The following is a 25851-nucleotide window of genomic DNA, read 5'->3' on the forward strand; positions in this document are numbered from 1 at the left end:
AGTGCTGTCTCTTGCTTTACCAGACCTTGGAACGGTAACGTATGTCTATATATATATATATATACTATATATTTGTGAAAGTGTCCTATGTGTCCGGGTCTGTATGTGTCTCCCTGTGTCCCTCCCTGTGTCCCTAGCGGCAATCTCATTGGCTCCCTTGGCCCGCCCCCGCACACCTCTCATTGGCCGGACACACACATACACTCACACAGAGATACACACACACACACACACACACACACACGGAGACACACACAGGCAGGACACTGAGACACACACAAAGATACACACACACTGAGACACACACAGATACACACACACACACACACACACACACACACACACTGAGATACACAGACAGGACACACATATACAGACAGGACACACACACACACAAAGATACACACACACACACACACACACACACACACACACACACACACACACACACACACTGAGATACACAGACAGGACACAGATAGACAGACAGGACACACACACACACACCCACACACACACACCCTTCCCCCCCCCCTCTGTCCCCCCCCCCCCCCCATCACGTGCGCCGCCCTGCACCGGCTCCAGACGGAGGGGAAGCGCGGCCCTCCAACCCCAGCCGCTCCCTTACCTCCCCGGCGCTACCTCCCACTCAGGTAAGTCACTGCGCGTCCCGCCTCAGCCTCAGGTAAGTCACTGCGCGTCCCACCTCAGCCTCAGGTAAGGCACACCACTGCCAGTAACTCTCCTATTTCAGACGCGGGCCTCGCGCCTCAGGCCCACACAGGGCGCTTCCTGCCGCCGCCTGCACACGCCTCACTCAGCACATCGGGGGAAAGCGGGCGCCGGGGGGGGGGGGGGGGGAGCGCGAGTCACGGGTAACGGGGGGTGGGGCGAGTCACGGGGAACGAGGGAGCGACCACCCGCCGAACCAGCGGGGGGACGGACGCCCGGAGGGGGGGGCATGCACATACATAAATTATGACAATACATATGCCCACTGCTCTCCACCCCCTCCCCCACTCCCCTTTCTCCCCCCCCCACTCCCCTTTCTCCCCCCCACTCCCCTTTCTCCCCCCCCACTCCCCTTTCTCCCCCCCCACTCCCCTTTCTCCCCCCCCACTCCCCTTTCTCCCCCCCCACTCCCCTTTCTCCCCCCCCACTCCCCTTTCTCCCCCCCCACTCCCCTTTCTCCCCCCCCCACTCCCCTTTCTCCCCCCCCCACTCCCCTTTCTCCCCCCCCCACTCCCCTTTCTCCCCCCCCCACTCCCCTTTCTCCCCCCCCCACTCCCCTTTCTCCCACTCCCCTTTCTCCCCCCCCCACTCCCCTTTCTCCCCCCCCCCCTCCCCTTTCTCCCCCCCCCGCTCCCCTTTCTCCCCCCCCCGCTCCCCTTTCTCCCCCCCCCCGCTCCCCTTTCTCCCCCCCCCCGCTCCCCTTTCTCCCCCCCCCCGCTCCCCTTTCTCCCCCCCCCCGCTCCCCTTTCTCCCCCCCCCCGCTCCCCTTTCTCCCCCCCCCCGCTCCCCTTTCTCCCCCCCCCCGCTCCCCTTTCTCCCCCCCCCCGCTCCCCTTTCTCCCCCCCCCGCTCCCCTTTCTCCCCCCCCCCGCTCCCCTTTCTCCCCCCCCCCGCTCCCCTTTCTCCCCCCCCCCGCTCCCCTTTCTCCCCCCCCCCGCTCCCCTTTCTCCCCCCCCCGCTCCCCTTTCTCCCCCCCCCCGCTCCCCTTTCTCCCCCCCCCCGCTCCCCTTTCTCCCCCCCCCCGCTCCCCTTTCTCCCCCCCTCCGCTCCCCTTTCTCCCCCCCCCCGCTCCCCTTTCTCCCCCCCCCGCTCCCCTTTCTCCCCCCCCCGCTCCCCTTTCTCCCCCCCCCGCTCCCCTTTCTCCCCCCCCCGCTCCCCTTTCTCCCCCCCCCCGCTCCCCTTTCTCCCCCCCCCCGCTCCCCTTTCTCCCCCCCCCGCTCCCCTTTCTCCCCCCCCGCTCCCCTTTCTCCCCCCCCGCTCCCCTTTCTCCCCCCCCGCTCCCCTTTCTCCTCCCCCGCTCCCCTTTCCCCCCCCCCCGCTCCCCTTTCCCCCCCCCCGCTCCCCTTTCCCCCCCCCCCGCTCCCCTTTTCCCCCCGCCCTCCGCACCCTTTTTCCCCCGCCCTCCGCTCCCCTTTTTCCCCCGCCCTCCGCTCCCCTTTTTCCCCCACCCTCCGCTCCCCTTTTTCCCCCACCCTCCGCTCCCCTTTCCCCCCACCCTCCGCTCCCCTTTCCCCCCACCCTCCGCTCCCCTTTCCCCCCCCCTCCGCTCCCCTTTCCTGCCCCCCTCTGCTCCCCTTTCCTCCCCCCCTCCGCTCCCCTTTCCTCCCCCCCTCCGCTCCCCTTTCCTCCCCCCCTCCGCTCCCCTTTCCTTCCCCCCTCCGCTCCCCTTTCCTTCCCCCCCTCCGCTCCCCTTTCCCTCCCCCCCTCCGCTCCCCTTTCCCTCCCCCCCTCCGCTCCCCTTTCCCTCCCCCCTCCGCTCCCCTTTCCCTCCCCCCCTCCGCTCCCCTTTCCCCCCCCCTCCGCTCCCCTTTCCCCCCCCCCTCCGCTCCCCTTTCCCTCCCCCCTCCGCTCCCCTTTCCCCCCCCCACCCCCCTTCCCCCCTCCTCCCCCCCCTTCCCCACTCCCACCCCCCTCTCACCCCCTTCCCCCCTTCCCCCTCCCACCCCCTTCCCCCCTCCCAACCCCTTCCCCCCCCCTTCCCCCCCTCCCAACCCCTGCCTTCCCGCCTCTGCTTTCGCGCCCGCCCGCCTCTGCCTTTCACCCACCCTTACTCCGCCCACCTCTGCCTTTCACCCGCCGCCTCACAGCCGCTGCACGCACTCAACAGACACCCGCCACACTCGACACATACATGCCGCCACACACACCTGCTGCCTCCCGCCCCTACGCACCGACATCACTGACCCACCGCCTCACCCTAGCAGGACCCCCACTCACAGACAGCACTCACAACCCACGCGCCACCCGCCGCCTCACACCCTAGCAGGACCCCCACTCACAGACAGCACTCACAACCCACGCGCCACCCGCCGCCTCACACCCTAGCAGGACACACGCCTCACATTTTTACATCTGTTATGTCACCAAAATATACATTGTACTGTGGTGTTTACAATAAACCATTTTTAAACATCGTATTACATTTTCTTCCATCTTTCTTTTCAACATTATTATCCAACCTTTACAACAAATAGTCATCTATTGTTCCACGATTTATAAATAATACTACCTATTACGGATTTACATCCCGGGCAACGCCGGGTCTCTCAGCTAGTACATATATATATGCTCCTTGGTAACGTCACACCTGTGGTCTCTAACCTGTGGCCTTGGCTAAATTCACAAACACTTGCACGCACTCCTCCGAACATTTCTGCAGGAAATCTGATTTCTGATTTTAAACACTACACATTTTTTCTCTCCTATTTTAACTCTGCTCTCTAATGCCAAACACTACTTCTCCTTGCAAATCAACACTCACAAAACCAATCTTCCCTGTCCTTGCTCTGTGTCTGACCTGCCTTTTGCCTCAAAACTACTAGAACGTCTCATCTTTTCTTGTATGATCAACTTTTTAAATCCCCACGTCCTTCTAGACCCTCTGCAATCTGGCTTTCATACAGCTCACTCAACTGGGACTGCCCTCACTAAAGTAGCCAATTATCTCCATGAAGCAAAATCCCACGGTCATGTTCCCCTGCTTACCCTACTGTACTTGATCTCTCTGCTGCTTTACATACTGTTGATCACTCTTCTTCTTCAGAGTCTACACTCTCTTGGTACCAAAACAAAGATTTATCCTGGTTCTCCTACCACCTCTCCAACTGCTCCTTTTGCTGAACTGCCTTCGTCCCCTGTTGATGTTTCTCAGGGCTCTGTTCTAGGACCAGTTCTTTTCTCTCTCTCTCTCTACACATCCTATCACTTAGTTACTTCATCAAGTACTTAGGCTTTCGTATCACATCTGGGTAGATGATGCCCAGATATATCTAGCCACCCCCAACCTCATACCTGCAATCCAGTCCCAAGTCTCCGATTGCCTCCTGGCTATATCCTTGTGGATGGTGCTTTGCCATCTGAAAATGAATATGTCTAAAACCAAGCACCTCATATATTTCCACCTAAACCTGGCCCAATATCATTTTTTACCATCACAGTAAACGGAACCATCATCTATCCTGTCACTAAAGCATGTTGCATTGGTGTAGCATTTGACTCCTCCCTTGCACTAAAACCTGTCACTTCTTTCTCCGTAACATTGCCAAGAACTGCTCTTCCCTCTGTCACCTTGCTGCTGAAACACTAATGCATGTCCGTATCCTCCTGTCTGGATTATTGTAACCTAGTCCTAACATGTTTCCCTGCCTCACAACTTTCTCCTTTGCAATCTATCCAAAATGTTGCAGCTAGAATAGTTTCACATTCCCCCAGAACAGTCCCTGCTCATCTCCTCCACAAGTCCCTCTCCTGGCCCTCCCAACAAGTTCCGGATCACCTACAAAGTTCCCTTTCTTACATTCAACTCTCCACTCGTCTGCTCCTTCCTACATATCAGCTTTGATCTCTCGCTATGCCCACTGCACAGAACTGTCTCCTTTCATCTCTACTGCTGTCTGTCGCCTTTGTTTTTCAAGCACCTTCTCTCCCCACCTCTAAATCAAACCAAAAAACACGCCTTCTGAATGAAGCATTTCAATAGCCTGGACTCCTCACTGCTGCTTCAACCCCACAGTTGCACTTACCTGCAGTTCTCCTCTACCTGCTGTCTCTATGTCTCCTAACATATCACTTTAGCACTTAGATTGTAAACTCTGCGGGGAAGGGATTTTCTTTTTTAATATCTGATTTTGTTTGGTGCACTTCTTGTATTATACTTCTCTGTATTGTAAGTCTGTATTGTAAGTCATACATAGTTTGCAGAGACGCTATCTAAATAAAACTATACACACATACTGTACAAACACACACACACCCACACAAATGAAGAGACGTAAAGAACTAGTTTGAACTAATGCTGTTACATTTATTTGCGTCTACACATTTTTAGACTGTGCCATTACTGTTAAAATAAGGGATACGCAAATATTTAAAGATTTCTGGTAAAGGTCATTACTCTTACGTGGAAACCGGCCTATAAAATATTGGCAACACCTGACAATTACATCAGTTACTAATCTAATGTCAATTCCTTTCAGTTTAATCCACATGAACAATTAGTGACTGTGTCCTTACTGGGGAAAATTTTTTTTTTTTGTGATAAGGAAACATTAAAGGGCATGAACAATTGTTAACTTATTTGCATGTGATTGCTAAATATTTGCATTAATATGAAGTTTGTGTGTGGTCTTCTAATGTTTAATGTTATGTTTTCCCAATAGGAACTTTTGTGAGGTTTGCTACTTGTTGATTATTTTATTATTTTTTTAATTATGAGGTGACAGTGCTTACTATATGGGTTACATAGGGGTTATATAGGGATGGGGAGGGTGCAGTTTGGAACTAGGGCTATCACGAAAATTGGAGTTTTTCTTGGGAGCTTTATAATAATAATAATAATAATAGCATGTTCTTGTATAGCGCTGCTAATTGTACGCAGCGCTTTACAGAGACATTTTGCAGGCACAGGTCCCTGCCCCGTAGAGCTTACAATCTATATTTGTGGTGCCTGAGGCACAGGGAGATAAAGTGACTTGCCCAAGGTCACATGGAGCCAACACTGGGAATTGAACCAGGCTCCCCTGCAGCAATCTCAGTATCAGTCAGTGTCTGCTTTATCCAAGATAAGAGTCCAATGGCTGCCTCAAGACTCACACTTGACAGACCTGGGCAGGGAAGCGATTTTAGGGTTGTAGCCCTGTCTGACAGCCACCTTTGGTTGGAAATACCAGCCACTGAAAGTCTTTGTACAGCAAGTTAATTTGCTTCTTGGGCAGTTAGAAAAGCAGTGAGCAGGATGGGAACTCAGAAACCACCATGCTGGAACCTGGGCTCTGTAGCTAGGGCAGTGACACGCATGGGATTCCAAAGGTAATGTTACAATGTGGGCAACTTTAAGTGACAATAAAATACAATAAATCGGATGAAAATAAATACACCAAGGGGTGAACAACAGACATAAGGCACAAATCTAGCAGAGGCCAGGATAAATGCAATACTCTCAGGAATTTTAGGTTAAGCCCTTAACCTCCATTAACCACATTGGTCTTTTACAAACTTTTGTAGTGTCAAATGTGTTTAAAATGGCAACAAAGCATGCATTATTAAAGGGACCCATGTTATTCAATGGCCAGGAAAATGTGTTCTGTCACAGCCAACCGCAGGCTGTTTTAGCTTTTTGAAAAAAGTTAAAAAAATGAAAGCTTGAGTTTCAAATTGAGTACCAAAGTCTCAGCGTTTTCTCCTTCATTGATCAAATAAAAATCCCAAAGCATTGGGAATTATACCTATATAAGTGATTATTAAACACTATAATTATCTTACCACACAGTGTAAGTTATAGAAATCCCTATGAATGTAAGGAATAACAAAATATTCTAGTTATCAAAAGCTGCAAGGTTTCCCGTCAGTCCGGGAGGAATGCATCAGCGACAGACAGACCCCACTGTACTAAAGCGTACTAATGCTTACTAGGTTACATCTAAGCAGATGTTTGCTAGCGGTCTTATTTAGTCTGTATAGTAAAGTCAGGTGAGAAACCGCCAGCTTTATCAGTAGGGAATGAGAGCACAGTTCTTCCAGAGGTGCACACACTTCAACCAAATCCGTGAAGAAGATTGATACAGGGAGCAGATATTGTTCCATCATTAGAGGACGAGGTTCCTTCCAATCAGAGGAGTGTACAGTCACTGGGATGAGTGGGGACAGCAGTCTTTCAGTCAAACTACTACTCACCGTCGTTCTGACAGCAGAGACTCGTTGTAATCTAAAATTAAGCCAACATTCAGTTGATGCATTTGTAAAGCTATATGTAGAGAGAATGAGATTAGAGCATGTTACATCTACTGCTAGGTTACCCAAAATTCATTTCCCTCTCACCTCCTTTCTTCTGTCTCCTACTTGGGTCACGCAAGTGGTTTCTGGGTACTTAAATCAAAATCATTTTTTGCAGGGTAGTATTGGAAGTAATGATCTGCACATTAGACACAATCTGAATATTACAGCCAAACAGATTTGGAGTTTTAAAATAGTACTATTAGAAAAAACATCTCTGGCACAATCGTGTAGGCAGAGAATAACTGCCCTTTTTGCAATCCTGTCTAGAACCCTACTTCCCACGCTTTAATTTGTGTCCCTAGATAACCCCCTTTTGTAAACCTTGGGTACCTCTCTTATGTAAGTTAGTTCTCCTTACCTGCTGGGGCATCTAGAGTGTTGGTAATCATAGATGATATGATACCATCATTACTTGATGGGAAGAATTCTTGTTCTGTTCGGCTCAGCTCCTGAAGTATTTCATCAATACAGCTGTTCAAATCCAAGCTTCCTTCTTCCTGACGGTTTTCAAGGAGTTGGGCATTTCTGGACTGATCTACAATCTCATCAGGTTCTGAGGCGCCCACTGGGGATTCCTCAAGCACAAAGACCTGAGTGGTTCCTGCTACATCGCTTAGCCCATTCTCAACCTCAGCAGCTACCTGAAGACAGTGATGGTCCTCAGACATGGACATCTGCTCTTTTTTCTCACCCCTACATAGTATCACAGAGACCTCAGAGTCTGATGTGTCACAGCTACTAGAGGTCACGGCTTCCTCTTCCACACTCACTCCATGTCCTCCTGAACCAAGGTCAGACAAAGGCTTCTTTAGTTCATCCTCGTCTGTATCTGAGTCGGGGGCAGTATGGCGTCTAATACGGGAGACCGCCTCACGCAGGTCCTTGGCAAAGTAGTTGTGCCTCCTCATATATGATCTTACAGGGACCCCTGGTGAATTTGTCTGATCTGTTGGGGGGATCAGCACAGGCCTTCTTTGGGTACTGGGTGCCATGCAAGGAAGCTCAGACTCAAGGTGTTCAGTCAGATGTACAGATTTCTGACAATGTTCTGCACACTTGCTGCTGTTCATCTGCCCAGAATTTACCAGGAGATGGTCTCCATTCCCTTTAATTGCTCTGGCTTTATTCTCCTGATGGTAATCCAGCTTCTTCTCCTTGCCATTGTCATTGGAAATATTGGACTCTGTATCTTCCTCAGAAACACATGTTTGTCCTGCAATCTCTTCCCAAGGACAATCCTTTAGCTCTAACCTCTCAATGAGATGTACCCCAGATATTTGGTTGGTTGTTTCCCTGATACTTTCAGCGGCACTAGTAGGTATAGATGTTGTGTCTTCCAGCAGTTGCTCATTCATTGGTTGATGTTTCTTACAACCAGAATCATATCTTTCACATTGTGATTTTGTTGTCTCAGAGTTATTGCCCTTGCTTTCACTCTCCTTTGCCAGACATGCCTCTCCATCCCTCTTTGATGCAGTGAAGTCATTTGTATCCTGAACACTCCCAGAAAGGTTCTTCATGGTCCTATTTATTGCTATGAGTTCTAAACGTTCCCTCTCCATACTGGAGCTGTCATGGTCCTTTCCCTCACTAGTTACTTCTTCTACGGGAGAAAATATCATATTTTGTTCTGATTTCGAGTCATATTGATTTTCAGGCGGGTTGCTAACTAATGGAGTTAGGTTTCTTGGCTCCCTGTCACCTTCTGATAATGAGTACACTGCAGGTAAATCTTTATTTTCTAACATATTGCAAGAGGCTTCCTTACAGTTCTTGGGTTTATCTCCCCTGCAACCATTATAAGCCTCCATTAGTAAGTCTGCCTCCTTCTCCTGGGTCCAAAGCATCTGAGCTCCATTTACAGCTCCAGTGAATAATGTCTCGATCATCTCATGTTGCCCCTGAACTTCATTTAGTGAATCCAGTTCTGTTACAGAAAGCCCTAAAATACGCACTGCTCTTTCCTTCTGATTGGGAGCCTCTCGCTCAGTGGGCAGATGGGCACAATCCTGGGCTATGGAGCCATATCTTATCCTAGGGGGGCTCTTAGTCATTGTGTTTCTTAGGATAGACTTTGTTTGAGAAGAATGAAGGGATGTGTTCCTGTCTCTGACATTATTCTCATAATGCTCTGGAGTGGACGGCATATCCTCTTTAGTTAGTCCCTGTAGGGCTTGTGGATCAGATAAAAATGTAACATGCTCCATCCTTGGTGGAAAAATATACTCTGCCCTAACAACCACACAGGTTGCATCAATTACAAACATGCCCTCACTCTCTGTGGATGATGGCTGACATTTCTTTTGAGTTGTTTCTGTAAACTGGTCCTTTCTGGGAGCTGCATCATCCCATATTTTAGAAGGCTCCGGTATGCTGTATTTCACGCTTGGCTTCAGGCCAGCATGATGCCTCCAGTGACTTTGGTCATGGCCCCTGCCTTGTAATTTGCTAGCTTTCCCAGGCTCTCTCCACTTGGGGAAGATAGTGCCCTGTTGAGATGTTCTTTGTTTGGTAGAAATGACAGGCAGGGTTGTTTTCATTTGCAGATGTCTACCAGCCTTGAGAGTTTCCTGCGGAGCTATTCTGATCTGGTCACGTGGACCCTTTTTCCAGGGTAGTGTTTGGCTATAACTATCATGCCCCCCCTTACGTGAGATGGGGGCAGATTGGCTTTGGACTCTTGCATCTTTAGTAGAAATAACTCTTGGTGGTCTTCTCCATTCAATACCCTGCTCATCATTGTCAGGCTCTTCAGAATTTGTATACTCTGCCCGCATCTTTTTACCTGTGTATTGGAACTGGCCACTTGTATAGCTGAAACCCAACTCATGTGGCAGCTTTACCCCATGTGATACAATTGGGGAATGCAAAACATCAGAGGGGGAACAATATGGTTGGTCACCATTTGCGATATTCTTGTTCCTCTTGGTCATCTTTATTACTTCATTTCCTCCCTGGAGGCCTTTCTGACCTGTCCTAGGCAAAGTGTAACTATTCTGTGTCGCTGGGTCTCTCTGTTGAGGAATAGAGAAGGTCCCGTAAGTCAATTCACCTGTGTGGAAGTCTGAAGCTGCATGATCTTCCTGCCACAGTACGCCAGGCAGATTAGAGGTGATGGGAGGACTTCCTCCCTCTACAATATCATATATATGATCAAGGTATTTATCAGCTTCATGGACTTGTTGATGCCCCTGCCACTGGGAATGTAATCCTCCCCATGTGCTATATGCCCGAGAAAGATTTCTGTCCTGCCTTATGTTTTGGTAGGTTTGGAGATCATATATCTGCCTTTCCTCCCCTCCTTCTCTATCGTCTTTCAGATTAATGGCAGATGACAGGGTTAATTTGGAATTTCCTATGTGTTGCCAAGAAGATGGAGAGGAATTATCAAGATGCAGTCTGTATTTTTCATTGTCAGTCAATGGTACAACTTCACTTATGAACCTTTTGTTGGATCCTCTAAGGTGCATGTGTTTATCCCTTTTGATAGGGATGATACGATGTAGCGAGTTGTAAGGAGGGGGTGGAATGTAAGGTGGGGGTCCCCTTCTTTTCCTCTGTTGTGGCTCATTCTCCTTTGTTCCTTGCTGTTTGTGAACTCGATAACTTGTCAAGCTTTGCTCCACATTGATCTTGGTGGACCCCTCCTGAGGGTCCCGTATAGCCGCCACATCAGACACTCCCGGCTTGAGGTATTTCTGACTCTTGAACCACCATCTCCTCTTCTCTTGGGCTGGAGCTCCAATATTGATTTCTGCCGGCTTTGCTTTGGCTTGTTGTGGCTGTAACTGATTCAAGAGTGCCTTTGGTGTCTCTGACACTAGTTGAGCTTGCAATGCCTTAGGTGGCCGAGCCAAAGGTTCCCAGGCATCATGTTTTGCAACTTTCATTTTTTGTTCCCATGCATAGTCAGGCTCCCATCCTCCATACACCGTATCAGCTTCCATGTGCTTCCCTTTTCCCCGCTGCTTCCAGTTCCCAGAAGGGGAGAAGTTCACCAATTCTGCTTCTCTGAGCAACTTACGTCTTTTCCTTTCCTGCTCGCCAACATTTTTCCGTGTTCTCTCCTTTGTCCCCTCATAATTCCCTGCCTCAACTCTTGTATCAGTGCTCTGATCCATTCTCACCATCGTGTGACCTCTATCTCCATGTGGTTTGGAGGGGGTCCTGTTAGTAGAATCCTGCAGAACCAAACTCTGGGGAAGTCTGGAGCTAGACAGCAGTCTGTAGGGTGATAGGTCTCTGCTGGGCCCTCTGTCAACAAACCTAAAAAAACAAACAAATAAACTCTACTTAGGTTTCCGCCCTTTATTATGCAGGAACATATATATGGAGAACACAGATTTCCTCGGTTTATTTCTTGTGAACCTTTTACTTCTCATCTATATGGTTTCCCATCCTGTAAATTCCCTGTCACCGTTATTCTCCTACCACAGGACTTCCTTTCATCCTGCACTTAAAACAAATAAAAGTATAATAGCACCGTGCGTGCGGGATACCAGAAATCTGTATTTCTTTGTTCATAGTTAAAAAGGTTTATGCAATAAGAAAAAAAATATTATTTATTTTCAAAAGAAATCATTCCTACGGTTTACCCTCTTGTCTGCCAGAGACGTTAAGGGGTAAAGAGACTCTTTAAACTATAAGAAGGGCAGCCAAAGGGTTAACTGGTTCTACAGGCTATAAGAAGAAACTAAGACAAAATCACACCAATGTCAGTATACAAATATATATAGAAAGTACAGGAGGGCCCCGCTCGTACGGCGGGTTCCGTTCCAGGCCGCCGCCGTAAAGCGGAAATCGCCGTAAAGCGGAGCCCTCCTGTACTGTATTGTACCTTTGAAAACAGAGATGCAGAGCTGCAAACCGACTGTTTCACTGACAAATGGCATCTGACAAGGAGTTGCGCACGCGCTAAAACTGTTCCTTAGTGACAGCCGGATACTTTGTTGCTGTGCACGTCATGCCGAACTTAATGAATATGGGTATACATTGGGAACGCCGTATGAGCGGAACGCCGTAAAGCGGGGCCCTACAGCACAAACAATTCAAAAAAAATTTTTTAAACTAGTGTACAAGTTTAAAACTTACACTAATTTAAAAAAAAAAAATACATTTTTAAAGCGGACTCCAACCACGATCCGCAAACGGAAAGAAGATTCCGCTGTTGAAAGGCTATAAAAAGAAGAACTGGTATTACTGGTATTACTCCATAAAATCCAGTATCACACTTCAGCTACTAAATGAATGCTGGACTAGTCTGCCTACTTTGCCCGCACGTACTGTATGCACCTTCATCTTACAACTGCATGACCTGCTTGTGAGCAGAGTTAGAGCAAAGAGACAAATTCTGGTTCCAAGTTAACTATAGACAATGCCGAGTATAGGTATTCACACAAAACGTATATACATCTTCCTACTATTCTCACAGCTCGTAGAGCTGCAGTGCCACTTAGCAAATATCAGAGCTGCAATAAAGTGACCGCATTCAAACAAGATTTGATCAACAATGTAAGATATATATTATATATATGTGTGTGTAGATATATATATGTGTGTGTGTGTGTGTGTGTGCGTGTATATATGTGTGTGCGTTAAAAGGAGTGCAACTGGGCATGACCAAATGTATACAACAAAAGACAGAAAAGCCCAAAGCTACTTCCAATGTGACAAAAATACACAGTGAAATACTTATATATTCTCTTGAATAAGTGTAATTTAGTTAAACCCTTTGGCCAAAGCGTTATAAGCCTGCAGCCACATCAAGGCATGACCGTTAGCAGGTCCTAACACTGCCTGTGTAAATTCTTGCTGGTCATGGCTTCATGTGGCTCGCAGGCTTATAACGCTTTGGCCAAAGGGTTTAACTAAATTACCCTTATTCAAGAGAATATATAAGTATTTCACTGTGTATATTTGTCATTTTGGATGTAGCATTGGGCTTCTCTGTCTTTTGTTGAGGATATCGTAAACAAAGTAAATAAGGCCACTCTCCACTAGACTTGGTAAAAAAAACAGGACACATTTAATTCAAAACCAAATGTTTCGGCCCTAATATCAACATAAATGTATCTTGGTCAAGGTCCAATATTGGAGCCGAAACATCGATTTTGTATTAAATTTGTTCTGTTTCTTTAACCAAGTCCAGTGGAGTGCCTGCCGCCGTATACACAGTATATAGGCCTAATGCTAGCCTGGGGTAGGTGATGAAAATTGGAATCATCTTTCGGCAGTAGCCAGGTGTCTCCGGGTACTGGTGTACAGAGAATAGCAGGTGAATATGTAACTAGCCATGAATACCTCATTTGCCCACGCCGTGTTAAAACTAAAGCTGACATATTGCCACTGTAAAAAGCCCCTTACTCCTGCTTCAGCGATGGCGATGGCGAGATAAGGCTCTGGTGAATAGGTCAATAAATAAAATTGGCATTAAACACCGATAACATCAGCTTTTTCGTTTACCGACCTTTATTGAATGTAGGCTCATGAAAGGGAAGGCTGGTTGCACATGGGCTAACAGGATAATCAGCCCAGAATCTACACTTCTCCAGGACAAATAGGGCCAATAAAATATATTCTCATCCATTCAAATGTTTTACATGTAAAATATCACCGGGTGGGGGGGAAGGGGGGCAATTGCCCATTTATAGGTGCATAAGCCCCCCCCAAAAAAATTACCTATCTTGAAAGTGAGCCCAATGAGATAAAGATTATTGATTTTATTTTTATGATTTATTTTCCTAGTTTTTTACATTTTTATTTCCATTTTTTATTTAAAAAAAGGTCCAAAGCCTGCAGTGTGTGTGTGTTCAAATGGCCACTCCGGCTGTTAATTTCAACTTGCTCACCCCGTGTAGCAGCACAGGGTCGTTTTCCAGGGCCGCGTCAGAAAAGATGTCATCTTAATCTTCTCCAATAAAGTTCTGCGAGGTCTACTAATGTCACTAAATAAAGGATGTTAGCAGCCATGTTAAGTTAGATTTTGAACTCATTTTTTAGGAAAAAACACAATTTAGAAATTTTTTTACTGGGCATGGCAAAAAAGTAGAAGTGAAACTAGAGATGAAATCAGATTCAATATTGCATTACGCAGTGAAGCCAAGGGATGAGGTGTGTATGGTCGAATGCCAGGGGATGAGGGTGTGTATGGGAGTATAACTGGCCAGGGGGTGGGAGTATAACTGGCCAGGGGGTGGGAGTATAACTGGCCAGGGGGTGGGAGTATAACTGGCCAGGGGGTGGGAGTATAACTGGCCAGGGGGTGGGAGTATAACTGGCCAGGGGGTGGGAGTATAACTGGCCAGGGGGTGGGAGTATAACTGGCCAGGGGGTGGGAGTATAACTGGCCAGGGGGTGGGAGTATAACTGGCCAGGGGGTGGGAGTATAACTGACCAGTGGGTGGGAGTATAACTGGCCAGGGGGTGGGAGTATAACTGGCCAGGGGGTGAGGGTGTAACTGGCCAGGGGGTGGGGGTGTAACTGGCCAAGGGGTGGGGGTGTAACTGACCAGGGGGTGTAACTTTGCCAAGGGGTGGTGGTGTAACTGGCCAGGGACTGGGGGCGTAACTGGCCAGGGACTGGGGGCGTAACTGGCCAGGGACTGGGGGTGTAACTGGCCAGGAAGTGGGGGCGTAACTGGCCAGGAAGTGGGGGTGTAACTGGCCAGGAAGTGGGGGCGTAACTGGCCAGGAAGTGGGGGCGTAACTACAGGGAGGTAAGTGTTTTACTCGCCAGAGGGTAAATGTGTAAATGACCAGTGTCAGGGGTGAGTGTGTAAATGACCAGTGTCAGGGGTGAGTGTGTAAATGACCAGTGTCAGGGGTGAGTGTGTAAATGACCAGTGTCAGGGGTGAGTGTGTAAATGGCATGTGCCAGGGGTGAGTGTGTAAATGGCATGTGCCAGGGGTGAGTGTGTAAATGGCATGTGCCAGGGGGTGAGAGTTTGAAAGCCCCATTGTAAAGGTGGTGGTGGGTGGTGTGTAAATGGCCAGTGCCAGGGAATGTGTGTAAATGGCCAGTGCCAGGGAATGTGTGTAAATGGCCAGTGCCAGGAAATGTGTGTAAATGGCCAGTGCCAGGGAATGTGTGTAAATGGCCAGTGCCAGGGAATGTGTGTAAATGGCCAGTGCCAGGGGATGTTTAAGTGGCTAGTGGCAGGGGGTGGGTGTGCAAGTTGCGAGTGCCAGGGGGTGAGTGTTTAAATAGCAGTGCCATGGGGACTAAATGGCTGTGCCAGGGTGTGTAAATAGCCAGTTCCAGAGGGTGAGTGTGTAAATGACCAGTGCCATGGGGATGGGGATGTGTAAGTGGCTAGTGGCAGGGGGTGGGTGTGTAAGTTTTCAGTGCCAGGGGGGGGGGGTGTAAATGGCCAGTGCCAGGGGTTGAGTGTATAAATGACCAGTGCCAGGGTCTGTGTAACAGTTCAATGCCAGTGCGAGGGGGAAGTGTGTAAATAGCCCGTGACGGGGTAAGAATGTTTATAGCCTGTGCCAGGGGATGAACCCGTAAATGACCGGTGCCAGGGGATGAACCTGTAAATGACCGGTGCCAGGGGATGAACCTGTAAATGACCGGTGCCAGGGGATGAACCTGTAAATGACCGGTGCCAGGGGATGAACCTGTAAATGACCGGTGCCAGGGGATGAACCTGTAAATGACCGGTGCCAGGGGATGAACCTGTAAATGACCGGTGCCAGGGGGTGGATGTGGGAAGGTGTCAGTGCCGAGGTGCGTGAAAATGTCAGGGGAGGTGTAAATAGCATTACCACTAGGGTGGGTGTGTAAATGGCAGTGCCAGGGGGTGGCAGTAGTAGTGCAAGTGGTTGTAAATGGCAACAAATAAGTGTCAAAGGGAGTAAGTGGCAGTGCCAGGGGGAGTGTGTAAATGGCAGTACCAGTGGCGAGTCTGTACATGGGGGTGAGAGTGTACATGGCAGTGCCAGGTGGTGAGTGGGTACATGGGGGTGAGTGTGTACATGGCAGTGCCAGGTGGTGAGTGGGTACATGGGGGTGAGAGTGTACATGGCAGTGCCAGGTGGTGAGTGGGTACATGGGGGTGAGTGTGTACATGGGGGTGAGTGTGTACATGGCAGTGCCAGGTGGTGAGTGGGTACATGGGGCGAGTGTGTAACTGACAGTGCTAGAGAGTGAATGTGTGAATAATGCAAGGGATGTGGGAGGGATCAGTTGAGCAGCTACAGGTGTATCATATGATCACAGCTTAGGACTTTATTCCCACAATAGAAGTAGCAGTTAATGAGCTATAACCACACTGCAGTATTTTGGAAGCAGGCCCATAGTGTACCCTATTGGGGGAGCGGAAATATGGTATCCCAATGTTTATTTTAATTCTCACCTTCTGGTCTGTAGGTTTTTCTCCTCTCCTGAAGGAAGGTGAAAGTGACTTTCAGACCAGCTCTCATTCTATCCCTCCACCCAGTAAGAAATGCGTTTGATCTTTACTTCAAAAGGTGCAAACACATTAAAGTTTGCAAGTCCCACTTAATATGATACATCAGCATAGCAGTAAAGTGAAAGCACTCACCCATAAAATGCATTTTAACTAAAGATGCAGTCATTCCTGTGACCAGAATGGAGCGTTCAAAGGGTAAAATCACTGCGATTTTTTTAAAGTAAATAAGAAGCTGATAAAAAAATACTTATGTTTTTTGAAGGATATTGATTTTTATAGTATAAAATATGATGGCCATAGAGATAACCACCTTGGGCTATTCTGAATATCTTTACCATGTATTCCAAGAGATGCCTTGGGGAGTAGTGACGCGTTGGTGATATGTTTGAGGGTCTAAGGTCCCCGTACACTAAGCGCAGGAAATCCCTGGTGGGTCCGTGCATCAGATGGGCTCTCAAGTTCCAGACTGGTCAAGTCTCGTGGGGATGACAAGGCGACTCCTGAAACCCGTAAGTATCTGGCTGAAACTCCCACGGCAGTCTGTCTGTGTGAGTGGGGCTGCAGGGAGTCAGCCTGCTCTCTGTTTATCTTTTTGTAGCTATCCAAGTCAGTTTGCTCTGCAATTACTATATGAACACTAAGGCCTCGGGCATGGTCAGCGCTTAGGCGCTGACCCGTGCTGAGGTGCGCTGCTGCTCGGCACCTAGCCCCTGCAGCCGCAATGAGAGCGGCTTTAGCAGGGGCTCGCGCACGCGTCCGCACGCCTGCGGAAGCGTGTGTCTTAAGAAATCTTTCGTTTCTTCGCTTGCCCAATGAGGGCGAAACAGCTCAGTGACGTCACTGGCCCGCCCCCGGACACGCCCACGGACGGCGCGCGCTCTAAGGCCAGGGAAAGCACCGCTTTCCGTCAGCCTCAGCGCGCCTCCGCACGGCTTCAGTCTCTACGGACTAAGCCTTAGATTGTAAGCTCAAAGGGGCAGGGATTCCCATGTTTCTGATGTTATGTTTGTGGCTCGTATTGTATTATCATTTCCTTTATTGTGTTGTTTGTTTTCTAAAGGTCTGCGTATATTGTTGGTGCTATGTACATGTGAAAAAATGATATACAAAAATATGTACATACCAATGTATGAATAAGTGCATGCATGTATTTGCAAGGGTTTGAATTCACAGAAAGGTCTACCCTGTTTAAAATAAAACACAAACAAAATAAAGCAAAAACAAAAGCAAGGATGAGACACAAGCTTTGACTCCATTTCTCCTGGATTCAAGTCCGTGACGTTCAGTTTGGAACCTGCACATCCTTAGTATATACGGGTCGTGAAGCCCTTAAACATGTCTCTGTGAAGGTGACTCCGAAATCCCCTTTCGGAATGCATACTGTAGTTAAAATGGGTCTGAATCTGTGTAATTTATGCTTTATTTACCCTTTACTGCCAGGGGGCCAGCAACAAATTGCAGTTTTGTATATAGCTTGTGTAAGTCTGTCACTGCTAAACATTTATACAAGTTCACATTCGCTATTCAATTTTTTTTAATATATATATATATATCATTAAGTTATGGTGGGTAAAAAAAGTGACAAAAACCCTCCACTGCAAAGCATATAGCAAATGGAAATATTACTGTATGCTCATCTGCATGTGTTAGACAGGTCTGCAACCCCACCTTTCACTATTATCACCCAGCACACAGCACTTCCACTGCAGCAAGGGATTCTGGGAAATTACATGCAAATGAACTGCAAATGAGCACACAGTATACTTAACCAAGTATGGTAAAAACTATCCCTTGCTTAATTTTTGCATAGCCAGTATAACCAACCTCACACTGAGGAGACCCATTAAGGTCGAGACAGTCTGTCTGTGGGTGTGTTTGCTGGCTATGCATCTTAACCCTGGATGTGCTCAAAGCTATGACCATGCAGTTAGCTTAAGCCTATAGGGAACCATGTTTATGGTTTTGAAGCAAAAGGTGGCACTGTGTGCTCATTTGCATGTCATTTCCCAGAATCCAATGCTGCAGTGGAAGTATATATATTTTTTTCTTTTTAGCTTTTGAACTGAAATCTCCACAATTGGTGGGAAAATAACAACAAATCACAGCTAGTATTATAATCTACAGGCTATGCTCTCAACAAGCATATATTATTTGTCTAGGTTTACATTAACCCCTTCAGGGGTTTTGCCACCAATGTCACAAGGAGAACTGACACTAGGCTAAGAATCAGGTACACACTACAAAGGCACTGGCGTTACCACTGTCCTCCTCCTCTAGAAATGATTAAAGTACGCAGTTCCCTGTTTTGGTTTCTCTGAAATGAAGAGAAAATTAATTGTCAATCAAGTGTTTTACACAACCTCTAGCCCACCCCAGACCCTGTTTACACAACCTCTAGCCCACCCCAGACCCTGTTTACACAACCTCTAGCCCATCCCCGACTCTGTTAGGCATCATAGGGATATCACTAGAAATGTGCAAATTATTCACAGGCATTCGATTTGGTGCGAATGTCTGCATTAGGAGCCATTTATGTGTGTGAAACATTCGCAACCGAACTGAATCTTCGTTTTAACATCCGCCTATCGAATGTTATGGCATTTGGAAGAAAGAAAAAAAAAACGGGAGGGCAAAGCGAATAGGGTACAGGCCAATATTGGGTACATTCAGCCAAATGTTTCCATGCCACATTCAGGGTCGAATATTCGACTATGAATTGAATTCCGTTTAAGACACCACAAATCATTTTACACATTTGCCCACATATAGATTTCAATCAAAACTGAGTGAGGAACGTACACAGCACTACCATATCTTAGCTAAACTTCTCCATTAAAGAAATGCAGCTCTGTGTAAAATGTGTTAAACACCCAGATTTTACCCGTTTAACATGTCTCAATACCCTCCCCAAATTTATTTTAATTTTTTAATTCAACTCTCAATGCCATTTTAATGAGTTTTAATACACTGAGCATCTTTGTAACACTTTCCTGTTTGTGATCATTTATTGCCAATATTCCCAGCCGTTTAAGCTGCAAACTATAACAATAGATAATGTTACCGTAGTAATATAAGGATACATTGTAGCTGCTGAGTTACACTGACTAAAGGATTGATTGAAACTGAAAGGCAGCCATTTAGTGAACCCTGGAAAGCAAGTTATCAGATCACGGGATAACGAATCGATCGGCAGCTTAGGTAATTAGTTTTCATTAAAGGAAATCAAAGGCTGCATATATTAAAATAAAAATATATATATTATTTCTTTAGTGCCGCTTGGATCGCCTCTCTAAAACTATATGTATCTAGATGTACATATTTCATCGTGTCCATGTGTGTGAGACCCAAAAAGTGCTCCACGGCCTGTGTCCCACTGGCTGAAGCTCAGAACCGACAGCCGATTACAGCATTCTGTAGATCAATGACTGATTTGATAATTGATCAGTGGGGTATAACTTATGGGGAATGCATCACCACTTCCATTTTATGTATATAGGGAATTTATCACCACTTCCATTTTATGTATATAGGGAATGTATCACCACTTCCATTTTATGTATATAGGGAATGTATCACCACTTCCATTTTATGTATATAGGGAATGTATCACCACTTCCATTTTATGTATATATTTGCGTATACAAATAAATCCAGAAATAAAAGGCTTTCATTACGGAAATGACCGTTGCATATAATAAATTGCATGTGTTGCGGTGACATCATAGCAGGCGATCACTTACTCCTGTACCCCGCAGTGGCTGAGGAAGTAAAGAGTACCTACTGTAGTTCTGTGCGCTCAGTGTTGTAGGGTCTGTGTATCTGGCAGTTGTGCGTTTTGGTCCGGGGGTCAGAGGGAGGCACCTTTAAGATGCATTTAATACATTTACACATTTATAGACAGACCCCAAACGGGGCATAAAACAAAGAAAAATACAACACTATTTAAAATGCATTTTACCTTTAGTCAGGACACCTAGCTAAGGAGTAATTCATGTAGTAACCACAGATGACCAATAAATGAGTTATTTGCACATGTACAACTGCAGTGTTAGCTGGCATTTTTATTAGCCCCGGGAAATTAGATTTTATAAACCATATAACTGGGATTTAAAACCTAAAAAAAAAAAAAAAAGGGAAAAGTTCATTTGAATATAAGTGCTCCCGGAGATACTACCTTAAAAAAAAAAAGGAAACAACAGCAGGCCCCTCCACTCACGACTACATGTCCAAGTGGGCGGCAGCGGAACTAAGTATAGACATAGATAGAAAAGACTGGGAGGATATATGGGACGCAGCTTCAGGAACTTCCATCTGTACCACAACAAAAGAGAATATCTACAAAATCATGTTCCACTGGTATCTTACCCCAGTTAGATTGAAGCAAATCTACCCCCTGGTCTCAGATCTATGTTGGAGAGGCTGTGGACAGAGAGGAGACATGGCCCACATTTGGTGGTCATGCCCAAAAATCCAAAAATTTTGGCTTTCTATCCAAACTTTAATCCAAGAGGTAACTAGCCTCACATTAGCCCCAGATCCACTGACCTTCCTCCTGGGCAGGCCAATAGAGGAAATTGACCGCCCAGTAGGAAAATTAATCTCCTCCATTCTTACCGCGGCTAGGTGTGCTGTGGCATTCTCCTGGAAAAAGATCTCTCCCCCCTCCATTCAGGCGGTTAAGAGAAGAATAGACGACGTAATGCTTATGGAACGTCTGACGGCGTTTCTCAAAAGCAAGACTGCAAGTCACTACAAAATCTGGGAACCCTGGGAGATTCACTGACGCCCAAGAGAATCCGATAGGAGAAACTATGACCACCCAGACCACAGCCTGAAGGACGCCAGGGTCAGTGGCGCGGGGGAGGCTCACCCCCCCCCCCCCCTCCATCTCCATACCCACCCCTCCCCCCCTCTATCTGCCCCCCCCTCTCTTTTTCAGACCTCTCGCTCCCCTGGTCACCCGGTGACCCAGAGGTCGCGCCACTCTTGGCGGTACACTCCCCTCCAACATGGAAAATTTGAAAATCAAAGTGTATGAGGATACTGTGATGTGATATTTGCCTGTAAATTTGCCTGTTTCCTAATAAAAATGTTAAAAAAAAAAAAAAGGAAACTTTCTTTGTAATTATAATAAATATGGCATTTTGTGAATAATAGTTTTTCATATGGAATTAATGCAGCTGACTTTTGTCCACTGTAGCTCTTCAAACTACCATGTTATGTCAGATCTTTGTCGCCTGCCGACCAAAGCAGCATGTGTCTTCCCGGTTCCCCAATTCACGGCCTCCCTTCACAAAATAGGACATGGCTGTACCTTTCATTACTGAGATACTGCGCCCCTCATTATGTAACGGTCCTTAGCCTAATCACTCCTGTGTTACAAGTGCTAATGATCCTGTAACTTTTGAGGAACCGTTTGCAACACTAACATTTTGTCGTCAAAATGGCAGACAGAATCTATTGTATCAGCAAAATGATTTAAGGCGCAGAAAGGCAGTATGTGCGCAGAATGGCAGTATGTGCGCAGAAAGGCAGTATGTGCGCAGAAAGGCAGTACGTGCGCAGAATGGCAGTACGTGCGCAGAATGGCAGTACGTGCGCAGAATGGCAGTACGTGCGCAGAATGGCAGTATGTGCGCAAAATGGCAGTATGTGCGCAGAAAGGCAGTATGTGCGCAGAATGGCAGTACGTGCGCAGAATGGCAGTACGTGCGCAGAATGGCAGTACGTGTGCAGAATGGCAGTATGTGCGCAGAAAGGCAGTATGTGCGGAGAATGGCAGTATGTGCGCAGAAAGGCAGTATGTGCACAGAATGGCAGTACGTGCGCAGAAAGGTAGTATGTGCGCAGAATGGCAGTATGTGTGCAGAAAGGCAGTACGTGCGCAGAATGGCAGTACGTGCGCAGAAAGGCAGTATGTGCGCAGAATGGCAGTATGTGCGCAAAATGGCAGTATGTGCGCAGAAAGGCAGTATGTGCGCAGAATGGCAGTACGTGCGCAGAATGGCAGTACGTGCGCAGAATGGCAGTACGTGTGCAGAATGGCAGTATGTGCGCAGAAAGGCAGTACGTGCGCAGAAAGGCAGTATGTGCGCAGAATGGCAGTACGTGCGCAGAATGGCAGTACGTGCGCAGAAAGGCAGTATGTGCGCAGAATGGCAGTACGTGCGCAGAATGGCAGTACGTGCGCAGAAAGGCAGTATGTGCGCGGAATGGCAGTACGTGCGCAGAATGGCAGTACGTGCGCAGAAAGGCAGTATGTGCGCAGAATGGCAGTACGTGCGCAGAATGGCAGTACGTGCGCAGAAAGGCAGTATGTGCGCAGAATGGCAGTACGTGCGCAGAATGGCAGTACGTGCACAGAAAGGCAGTATGTGCGCAGAATGGCAGTACGTGCGCAGAATGGCAGTATGTGCGCAGAATGGCAGTATGTGCGCAGAAAGGCAGTATGTGCGCAGAAAGGCAGTACGTGCGCAGAATGGCAGTACGTGCGCAGAAAGGCAGTATGTGCGCAGAATGGCAGTACGTGCGCAGAATGGCATTACGTGCGCAGAAAGGCAGTATGTGCGCAGAATGGCAGTATGTGCGCAGAATGGCAGTACGTGCGCAGAATGGCAGTATGTGCGCAGAATGGCAGTATGTGCGCAGAAAGGCAGTATGTGCGCAGAAAGGCAGTATGTGCGCAGAATGGCAGTATGTGCGCAGAAAGGCAGTATGGCAGTATGTGCGCAGAATGGCAGTATGTGCGCAGAATGGTAGTATGTGCGCAGAATGGTAGTATGTGCGCAGAATGGCAGTATGTGCGCAGGTGGCAGTACGTGCGCAGAATGGCAGTACGTGCGCAGAATGGCAGTACGTGCGCAGAATGGCAGTACGTGCGCAGAATGGCAGTACGTGCGCAGAATGGCAGTACGTGCGCAGAATGGCAGTATGTGCGCAGAATGGCAGTACGTGCGCAGAATGGCAGTACGTGCGCAGAATGGCAGTACGCGCGCAGGATGGCAGTATGTGCGCAGAATGGCAGTACGTGCGCAGAATGGCAGTACGTGCGCAGAATGGCAGTACGTGCGCAAAATTGACAGCGACTCACAACAAAGCATTTTCACAAAATAGTTTTCGGAAACTTTTCACGTCATTCTGTTGACAAAATATTTTTGTGAAGCTTTTGTTGTAGACAGAATACTGCAGCATACTAACTATCTTGCTCCGGTTACATTATTACTATTATTACAGAACTCAAGTGGTAACTGCCCTGTGCCTGCCACGCCTGGATTACACGGCCTCCGCATCATGCAACGGATTTGTGTGGTAGAGCAGAAATGGTATATTGCTATTCACACAAGAACTGAAGGTCTAAACAACCATTCCTATATCTGTTTGCAATTAAGTTGAAGGTAATAATTACAGAACAGCAGAGTTAACGCAGCCGTTCTCACTGTACAGTTTATTATCTTTAACCTCGCTTTTATTTCTTTTTACAGGGTTGGGAATCAAGAAGTTTCCAGAGCTGAAATGCACTACAGGTGAAGGTGGCGCGTTGCAGTCTGCTTCAGGGGAAACAAAATGGCGTGTTTAAATGTGCAACGTTGCACAGGTCAATAGGGAGCCACTAAGTCATCCATTTTGACTTCAAATAGGGGGATTTCAATACCAAGAAGTACCAGCATGACCTTCACCAGTAAGTATCTTGGGAACCAGTGGTTAACTGGAGTTAAATTAGCACGGTTCAGCTCCGGGGCCCCCTACTTCCCAAATTGGTGATAAAAAAAAAAAATGGAGGGAGGATTGTGGCTTTAAGTGAAGCTGCTGCTTAAAGAAACCTGGCTACTGATTCACATAAACACATTCACCATTCTAAGTGACATATCATGTTTTGCAACTATCACTTTTGTATTAAAAGGTGTCCTTACAGTATACACTGTATAAATCAGTCCTATAATACATGGACTCCTCACCCTATAACTATCCTGTACCAACCTCTCAGAGTACACCAGAGAACCTCTTTCCCTGTAAACTGATCTACTCCTATGATGCTTATAATACAGGACCCCTCAACCAGTAGCTGTGCTGTATTTATCCCTCTTGTATCTCCTTGTGGCTATACTGTTTCTATCACTCCTGTATTAGAGAGACTCGTCCCTCACCTTATAACTTTCACTCTCCACATTTCTCCTAAAAACCCATAATAACCCCTATAGGATTCTACACTTACCTCCCAGGGACTGTGCCATACATCCCTCTCTCATCAGCCGGCCTCCTGGAAATATCCATGTACTTTCTGTAGGTTTCATAGTCTCTCCCTGGCAAAGTGCGATACTTAAGACGGGTGTCTGGGTTTCTCCTGGGAGCAGTGCTATACACCCACTCACCATCCAAGTCCATCCATCTGCGACTGTCCATCCCAATACCTGAAAAGAAAAGAAGAGACCAAATTCTGCAAGCTGTGCTGCACACACACGCTATGAACACGTCAACATCTCGCTACGGACGGGATTCACTGTAGACAATATTCTTCATGAGGAAAAACAACTACAACACAATACAGGCATACCCTGCATTAATGTACGCAATGGGACCGGAGCATGTATGTAAAGCGAAAATGTACTTAAAGTGAAGCACTACCTTTTCCCCACTTATTGATGCATGTACTGTACTGCAATCGTCATATCCGTGCATAACTGATGTAAATAACGCATTTGTAACAGGATCTATAGTCTCCCCGCTTGCACACAGAGTGTCCTTAAACCGGGGTAGTGTTGTTGCTTTTGGGACCAATTCAGTGAGAGGTTCATATGTGAGTGTTTGGCGATAATGGAGGAGACCCGCAGTACTCACTCCCCCAAAATAAAAATGCAATTAGAAATCTGTGCTACCACAGGATAGTGCGATAATCATTGTTTCTTTGATGCCAGAGAGGCTGGCAACGCATTACAAATCAACGGCTTGAAGGTGCAGTACCAAATGCAAAATAAAGCACAAACCCGCCCCCTCTCCCCCCTCCCAACAATAAACATAAATAAAAAATCATTCATATGTTTGCAACCATACAGTGTTTTACCACAGTAAGCACTTAGCAGCCCAAGTGACCAGTTAGGAATTGTAAACCAATAGTTAGCTGGCCCCTAAGCTCTATAAAAGAGTTAATGCAGCCCCTACTCTAACATGCTTCACACCAGGGGTGGCCAACTCCAATCCTCAGGAGATACCAACAGGTCAGGTTTTAAGGATATCCCTTCTGCAGCACAGGGGGCTCAATCAGTGGCTCAGTCATTTTGACTGCACCACGTGTGCTGAAGCAGGGATATCCTGAAAACCTGACCTGTTAGTAGCTCTGGAGGACTGGAGTTGGCTACACCTGCCTTACACTGACTCGCATGAACACCTCATAGGGACTTGTTAACCATGTCCCCAGGCAGTATAGCCAGAGTGCCAGT

At 47.3% G+C, this 25851-nt stretch overlaps 1 protein-coding gene across 5 annotated transcripts in view; it reads right to left on the bottom strand.

Annotated features, from left to right (window-relative positions):
• Positions 1–5029: 5029 nt before the first annotated feature.
• The window catches only part of DDN (dendrin), a 32491-nt gene continuing 11669 nt past the window's right edge, over positions 5030–25851 (bottom strand). For 4 of the 5 annotated variants that reach the window (XM_075591234.1, XM_075591232.1, XM_075591233.1 and 1 more), the window contains 3 exons: positions 24630–24825; positions 7363–11270; positions 6943–7140 (listed from right to left, as the gene is read on the bottom strand). In XM_075591234.1, the coding sequence (XP_075447349.1) occupies positions 7073–7140; positions 7363–11270; positions 24630–24817 (4164 nt within the window). In that variant the 5' untranslated portion in view covers positions 24818–24825 and the 3' untranslated portion in view covers positions 6943–7072. The other variant, XM_075591236.1, reaches the window with a different exon arrangement.

This window comes from Ascaphus truei, chromosome 3, assembly GCF_040206685.1.
Source record: "Ascaphus truei isolate aAscTru1 chromosome 3, aAscTru1.hap1, whole genome shotgun sequence".
Taxonomy (NCBI): domain Eukaryota; kingdom Metazoa; phylum Chordata; class Amphibia; order Anura; family Ascaphidae; genus Ascaphus; species Ascaphus truei.